This window comes from Phacochoerus africanus, chromosome 1 (assembly GCF_016906955.1).
Source record: "Phacochoerus africanus isolate WHEZ1 chromosome 1, ROS_Pafr_v1, whole genome shotgun sequence".
NCBI classification, from domain to species: domain Eukaryota; kingdom Metazoa; phylum Chordata; class Mammalia; order Artiodactyla; family Suidae; genus Phacochoerus; species Phacochoerus africanus.
Window position 1 is genome coordinate 119,282,855 of NC_062544.1, and position 8,232 is coordinate 119,291,086.

At 49.7% G+C, this 8,232-nt stretch overlaps 1 protein-coding gene across 1 annotated transcript in view; it reads right to left on the reverse strand.

Annotated features, from left to right (window-relative positions):
• IL17RD (interleukin 17 receptor D) overlaps positions 1-2,090 on the reverse strand; it is a 71,151-nt gene extending 69,061 nt beyond the window's left edge. The window contains exon 1 of the mRNA XM_047777350.1: positions 1,917-2,090. Within this exon, the coding sequence (XP_047633306.1) occupies positions 1,917-2,042 (126 nt within the window). The 5' untranslated portion in view covers positions 2,043-2,090. The remainder of the gene's footprint in view (positions 1-1,916) is intronic.
• Between the last annotated feature and the right edge of the window lie 6,142 nt (positions 2,091-8,232).

The following is an 8,232-nucleotide window of genomic DNA, read 5'->3' on the forward strand; positions in this document are numbered from 1 at the left end:
AAAATTCAAAATAAAATACCTGTGATGCTGTTATTCAAAAGCCATCATATCAGTTTAGATCCAAAAAATGTAGGAAGATTGATAAATCAACATGGGATAGACTTAAGAAAAAATTTTTGAACTAAAAAAAGGAAAACTTGGTAGTTCTCTTGTGGGGCAGTAGGTTAAGGATCTGGTATTGTCACTGCAGTGGCTCTGGTCACTGCTGTAGCATGGGTTGGCTACCTGGACTGGGAACTTCCCCATGCTACATGGGCATGACCAAAAAAATGGGAAGGGGGAGTTTCCCCTGTGGAGCAACGGGATCGGAGGCATCTCTGCATCGCCAGGATGCAGGTTCAATCCCAGCCCACACAGTGAGTTAAAGGATCTGGAGTTGCCACAGTGGTGGCATAGGTCGAAACTGTGGTTTGTAGCTGATCCCTGGCTTGGGAACTCCATATGCCATGGGGTGGCCAAAAAAAGAAAAAATTAAAAAGAGGAAAATTTGGTATCCAGGTTTAAAAAAAAAGTGGTATTTTACTAAAATGGGACAGAGTAAGAAAATGTGATGTTACACTCAAATAGGAAGGATGTTTATATATATATTATTATTGTACATTAAACTCTCTATGGGGTTGGTGGGAGGGTGGGTTAAGCTGTCTATTGTGCAGCTACTGGGTTTGAAGACATCCCAGCTGCCTGGCTCATACCTGGTTTTCTGCACTGTTTCTCAATGCAAAGAAAGTGAGCTGGAAGCACCAGCCTGTACCCAGAAAGGGGATCTAGGCCTTGACTTCTTGAGACAGTTCAGAGCACCTCACAAGAGGTGGGTGGATGTTGCTCTAAGCAAACCACCCCCATACCCATCCCTCAGAGCAGCAGTGCTAGGGGATACTGGGAAATCTCTATTCCCATTTTCCAGGTGAAGAAACTGAGGATCATGGCTACCCAGAAGAGCCAAGGGCATGTCTGTGGCTGCCTGAGTGAAAAGCCGGTGTCCTCCCCACAAAGCTGAAGGCTGGCCCTGGCTTGGATGGGAGAGGGTCGGACAGACGGATGCAGTCTCACGGTCCTACAGTGGCCCCAGCCCAGGAGACCTTGTGGGTACCGGGTAGGGCAGCGTCCCCGCATACACACCCCTCCCCAGGACACACCGCCCAGATGGTGTCAAAGAAGCATTCAGTTAGGGGCAGAGGGCTCCATGCACACGGCGAAAGTCGGTGCTTGGGCACCAGACCGAGGTGACAAACTCATTCTTTCCTTTGACCATGAAAATATCCGCAACTCAAGCTGGGGCGGGGTGAGGATGGAGGGTCATCCCTGAGACCTTTCTTTAAGCAAAGGGCTGAACATCGGAGCAAAATTTACCAGCAAGACAGGAGCCGACGGTGGGGTGAAAGTGGGGTAAGGAGACCCAACCAAGAAGGAACAAAGCGGTCCCGAGAGGGAGACGCACTCCTCCCCAAACTCAGGGGCCCCTCCCTGGCAGTCCCGGGCCTTTGCAGAGCTATGGACCGGAGGTAGAGGAAAACCCTCCACTCCCGCTCCTAAGCGTTCTCCCCGCCCTCCGGACAGCTCTAAGGATTCCAGCCCTGGGGCGCACTGCCCCGGGCCCGGAACAAAGGGTGGGGCGCTCTCCCCTAGCCCGCCGCCGGGCGCCCCTCTAGCCCGCCCTCCGGGAGCCGGACCCCGGTCAGTGGCAGCGCCTCATTAGCAACACAAAGCCGGGGGTCTAGCGGCCTCTTTCATCCCAGCCGGGGCAGGCAGACGCGCGCCCCGTGAGGGAGGCAGGAGGGCGGGAGCAGCCAGGATCCCAACCCCGCCGAATACTCCGCGGAGAGCAGGCAAGTCCGCGCGGGCTCCACTGCCCGCGAGCACCTGTGCCCCCGCGCTTTGAGGGACAGTGAGAAACTTTCTCGCTGTCCTTTTCTTACCCTCCAGCCGCAGGTGTCGCCGCCCCGAGCTCTGCTGGAGCCACCTGCGGCCACGGCCAATTGCGAGCCGTTGAGGCAGGCGTTGACGGTGAAGAAGACAGAGCAGAGCTGCAACCACGGGGCCATGGCCGTGCGCTCGCCCAGCCCGGCCCGGCGCTACTCTGCGCCCTGGCAGCCTGCAGCTGGCCAGCCGCGAGTGGGCGGTGGCGCCGACCGCCGAGGCGGAGCAGGCTGCACTACAGAGCATGCGCCCCGGACCCTAGCCCCGCCCCTTCTCCCCGGGTCCGACCCCCAGCCTCGACCCTCAGGTTTTGGCCCAGCCCCTGAGGTCTAGCCCTCTTTGGCCCCGCCCTGACCTCTAAGCACAGCCCTACAGCCGGTGTTCGAGTAAACTGTTTCAGAGGCCGGCAGCTGCAGTTTTTCCCCCTCACCTGAGAGGTTTTGTTTTGTTTTGTTTCTGTCCTTTTAGGGCCGCACCTGCGGCATATGGAGGTTCCCAGGCTAGGGGTCGAATAGGAGTGCAGCCACCGGCCTACACCATAGCCACAGGAACACCAGATCCAAGCCGCGTCTGCGACCTACAGCACAGCTCACCGCAGTGCCACTGAGCGAGGCCAGGAATCTAACCTGCTAACTCCCAGATGCTAGTCAGATTCGTTTCCGCTGAGCCAGGACCGGAACTGTTTTTTTGTTTTTGTTTGTTTTGTTTTTAATCCAAAGGTTTGTCCAGGTGATACCTACTCCCTACAAAACTTGGGAAAACACAAAGGATATGATTACAATAGTTTTAATAATAACTTACAAGCACCTATGATTTGCCAGATCTTCTCTTGTATCCTCCCAAACACACCTGAAAGTGGCAGTATTATTGTTATTCCAGTTTTCTGCGCAGAAAAGCTAGGGTAATGTGGTGGTTTGAGAAATCCTGTTGGGGGCCTTGGACAAAGAACTTGCTCTCTCCCCATTCCTGTTCCCACCCACTGAGAACTGGAGTAACAGGAGTTAAATGTCCTAGTCTGCGGAAGATTATATTGGTTAATCCATAGCAAGCACTCAAATGCTAATCTGTTAACTGACTTGCATAAAGTCACACACCTAGCATCTGCCAGACCTGAGATTCAAATCCAAACTGGCAAAAACAATACTCTTAACCACTATGCTTGTCTAAATTACTCTTGGAAAGTGAGTAGTGCCTCTGGAAGAAGAAGCTGTGGAGTGGCCCAAATCATACAACTTTGCCACAAGCCCCTTCCCCCTTTGACTTATATCTGTGCTCTTGAATCCCACCTCTTCACCCTCTCCACTGCCGTCGCCCTCATTTCTGCTACCACCTCCTCCTCTACAATAACATCCAAAGGGCTTCTTTTTTTGTTTCCATTTTTTCCCAAATACAATGTATTTCTCCACACTGGTTTCAGAGTGATCTTCAAAAAGATGTCAGACCATTGCCTGTTCCTGATTAAAAATTTTCCACGGTGGCTTTTATTCAATGGCCATTTAGAACAAAATTGGTACTGACCTCCTCCTCTGGAAGTAGGGGAGAGTGGTTGCCCAAAGAGCAGGGATTACTGCCAGAGGAAGAGAAGATGGGTACTGGGTTCTCCCAAACAACAGCATCTACCAGATGATCCAGATGCTGGGATTTCCCGTTCATGTCCAGCACTGGACAGGAAGTGTTTTATTTTTCATCTTATTGCCAGGATATTCAGGAATTTAGACAAACCCAGCATCCTATTTCTTTGGTCATCCAGAAGAACCAGGATCCACAGAAGGCTGCCTCCAGGCTGCTTCCTTCCAGATCTCTGCCCTTCCTCACACTTGGAACACCCCTCTGGGTCATTCCCAAACCCCACAGTTGGGGGTGTCAAGGTTTTGGCCAAGAATGTCAGGAGCACCTCAGGCTGAAATGAGGCCAGGACCACTTGGGTGTCGGTGAAACACCAGGGAAACCAGGAGGCTACCTGCCCCTGAGGTTCTTTTATCTACATAACATTTCAGACTAGAAATGTGCCATAATTTATTAACCAATCCCCTGCTGAGGGAAGCTTCTATTATAATCAGTAATTCAAAAATATCCTCACATATCACATTTATCTTGATATATTTATTCAATTACTTTTTAAAGATACATTCCTAGAATCAGAACTGCTAGATTATGCACATTTAAAAATTGCCAAACTTGGAGTTCTCATCATGGCTCAGTGGTTAACGAATCTGACTAGGAACCATCATGGTGCGGGTTCAATCCCTGGCCTCGCTCAGTGGGTTAAGGATCTGACGTTGTCGTGAGCTGTGGTGTAGATCAAGGACACGGCTTGGATCCCAAGTTGCTGTGGCTGTGGTGTAGGCCAGTGGCTGCAGCTCCGATTAGACCCCTAGCCTGGGAACCTCCATGTGCCACTGGTGCAGCCCTAGAAAAGACAAAAAATAAATAAATAAAATAAAATTGCCCAACTCCTCAATACCTCACTGCAGTCTTAAATGGTTTTTCTGATTGTTAATGGGGTAGACCATGTTCTCACATATTTGGAGGCCATTTGCATTTCTTCCTTTGTTCTGGATTTGGACTCCTGGAAAAGGATCAGTACTTGAAACTTATAGAGGAAAAGTCTTAAGGAGGGTGTTGGAGAGAGGAGAGCTTTTCTTCCTGGGCTTCATTCACACCACCAGTCACCACATATATGACTGAGTAACTGGGGAAGCCAGAGCAATGGCTCCTGTGCCCTTTCTCATCTCCACACCCAACCACTTTTTAAATTTTTTCTTTTTAGGCCTACACCCACCCAGGCTAGGGGTCTAACCGGAGCTACAGCTGCTGGCCTACACCACAGCCACAGCAATGCTGGATCCTTAAGCCACTGAGCGAGATCAAGGATCAAATCCATGTCCTCGTGGATTCATTACCAATGAGGCACAATGGGAACTCCCCTATCCACTTTTGGGTTCCCTCCTACTCACAGCTCGCCACCCAATCTGGCAATTGATGGCATCTGAAAACATGATACAGAACTCAGTGCTCCAACTTTTTTTTTTTTTTAATTTTTATTTATTTATTTATTTATTTATTTTTGGTCTTTTTGCCATTTCTTGGGCTGCTCCCACAGCATATGGAGCTTCCCAGGCTAGGAGTAGAATAGAGGCTGTAGCCGCCGACCTATGCCAGAGTCACAGCAACTCAGGATCCGAGCCGCATCTGCGACCCACACACACCACAGCTCACGGCAATGCCAGATCCTTAACCCACTGAGCAAGGGCAGGGACTGAACCCGCAACCTTATGGTTCCTAGTCGGATTCATTAACCACTGAGCCACGACGGGAACTCCTGCTCCAACTTTTCTAAAGGAGTACAGAGGACACAAGATAGAAAAATCCTAAGTGTCTTACTCTAAAACATGGTTAGTGGAGTTCCGGCTATGGCACAGTGGGTTAAGGATCTGACATTGCCACAGCTTTGGTGTAGGTTGTGGCTGAAGCTCAAATTCAGTCTCTGGCCCGGGACCTTCCATATGTCACAGGTGTGGCTGAAAAAGAAAAAAATAATAAAGTAAAACATTGTTAGAATGACATCTCTCAGGACCAGGGACTGCAAGCCCTCCTGTCTGCCTTTTAGGAAGGCCATAAGCATGCATGTAGGGGTGGGGTGGGGTGGGAGAACCACATACATCAAAGGGTCTGATTTGGTCAGGAAATAAAGGCAATAAATTGACATTTGACAACATCCTCTCATTCTATCTTCTCCATCCCCTCTTTTTATTTTGACCCTTTAGCATATTTGTGAGGCTGCAGGAAGTGAACCTCAGTACTAGAAACAGATAAAATGAGGGGACATAGCCCCTACAAGTCCTCCATGGTCCATCCTTCTTCTAGGCCATGGCAGGCCCAGCTTTGTAGGTGACCACAGGAGGAAGCCTTCCCCAAACACAACACATGGTCTCATCCACCATGGTTAAGATTGCCTGTAGGCCCCTCACAATTAAACCGCCCCTCACCACCCTGTCAGATTCACCTCTCTGCCTCCAGTGCCCCCCCAAGCTCTGCCTCAAACACATCAATGGGCAAACAAACTTGCTGCCTCCATGCCTGTTTGTAATGAAGCTGGGGATTAAATCTATTAAAACACCTTAAAATAAGCTGTTGATGAAATGCAAATATATTTCCCCAGTTTACCTAGAACCTAACCAGATAAGAAAAATCCTTAACACAAGGATTGGATTTTGTTAGGAGTCAAATTATCCCCTGAGGAGTTCCCGTCGTGGCTCAGTGGTTAACGAATCCGACTAAGAACAATGAGGTTGCGGGTTCGATCCCTGGCCTTGCTTAGTGGGTTAAGGATCTGGCGTTGCCATGAGCTGTGGTGTAGGTCACAGACTCGGCTCGGATCCCGCGTTGCTGTGGCTCTGGTGTAGGCCAGTGGCTACAGCTCCGATTCGACCCCTAGCCTGGGAACCTCCATATGCCGCGGTAGCGGCCCAAGAAATGGCAAAAAGACCAAAAAAAAAAATTATCCCCTGAAACATAAGAAAGGATAACGTGATTGTAGAAATAATTTGTATCCTGAATCATTTTCACTTGAGAATAATTAAACACCATTTTAATGAACAGTGGTTAGAAGCAGTGGGCAAAAATTCTAATGAATTGTGATGTATATATTAAGTACTAATCAAGACACTAGAGGTAAAGCTTGCCCCCACCCAGTCTCCCAGCAGGCTGAAGGTGCAAGTTTCCCAGGGCTTTGGGAAGGGGAGATTGGCACGCTCCTGAGGCAGTCTAGGCGGGAACCAAGTGGTTGTCAACCTTTCCACTTCACAGGGGAGGAAGCTGAGACTCAGACAGGGCTTTCCAGACTCATTCCCCAAACTTTGCCTGGGGCGCTGTCCTGCATCCTTCCCGAGCTGGCCTTGGCGCCACCCGGACTGCCCACGGGCCCGGGGCGGGGTGCAGGAGGAAGACCCAGAGCATACGACTCAGTCCCGCGCCCCGAAATCCCCGGACACGTAACCCAAGACCTGGGGTGGTGAGCGCCGCGGCCACTGTACTGAGCTCTTGCGTCCACCGCCACTTCTCTTTCTTTTGAAGAGCGGGCACCCAGTCTCCACTGTAGCCGCGAGAGGGCGCGCGTGGCCCAGGTCGGAGAAGCCCAAAGACTCAGCCAGGGCACAGAATTCCAGAACAAAGCTCTGGTATAGGTGCAGATACTTGCTGTTACCCAGAGCTGATGCCAAGTTTGGGTGGAAGTAGAGTCCAGGAGGTGATAAGAAACTATGGGCTTTCAATAACCATGCGGCTTTGGACAATTCACTTAATTTCTCTGGATGTTGGTATTCTCAATGGCCACAGGAATGACATGGATATAGAACTCAGTGGGTTTTTGCAAATTTGAAGTAAGCAAATAGCTATGGGGATTCTTGAAGATGTTAGTATTGCAGCAACTGTGGTTGTAGACCAGGAGTTGATTGATCCAGGCCCTGGGGCAGCTGGAAAGCAGAAAGTAACTAGGAGAATGGTCACCTCTTCTCTCCTTCTGGAGCTCATACCCAGGTTTGGATCTGCACTAGACTGGAAGGCTATGGACCATATACTGTTTACCATTCATTCCTTCATTCAACAAGTGCTCATGGGTGGAAGGAGAGTCCACCATATCAGGCATTACCCAGGAGTCGGGGAGCAGTATGAACAACACAGACACTGTTCCCAACAAGACACTGTCCCAGTTATCATAGAACGTATGAGTAGGAGTTCCCACTGTGACACAGTGGGTTAAGACTGCAATGGCTTGGGTCAATGTAGAGGTGCAGGTTCAATCCCTGGCCTGGCACAGTGGGTTAAAGAATCCAGCATTGCTGCAATTTGGCGGAGGTCACAGCTGTGGCTCGGATTCAATCCCTGTCCCAGGGAATTTCCATGTGCCGCAGATGTAGCCATTAAAAAAAAAAAAAAACAAAAAAAAAACAACAACAAAAAACAAAAAACCTATAAGCAAACATTTCATGAGGCACACTGGCATTACTCAAATAACCACAAGATCAGGAATAATTGCAAATACATGGGTTGTCTCTAAAGAAGTGATTTCTGAGCTGAGGTCCAAGTATAAGAGTTACCTGGGCAAAAGGGAGGGGACCAGGGAGAGGAAGAGTATTCTGAGTAGAGGGAACAACATACATAGAAACTCTGGGGAGGCAGGTAATGCAGCATCTTCAAGGAACCAAAAGAGGCCAGTGTGGTTGGAGAGTAGGGAGGTGTGGAGAAATGATGAGCAGGGGTTAGGCAGGCAGGACCTCATGCCCTGTTTTGTTTTGTTTTTTTTAGGGCCACACC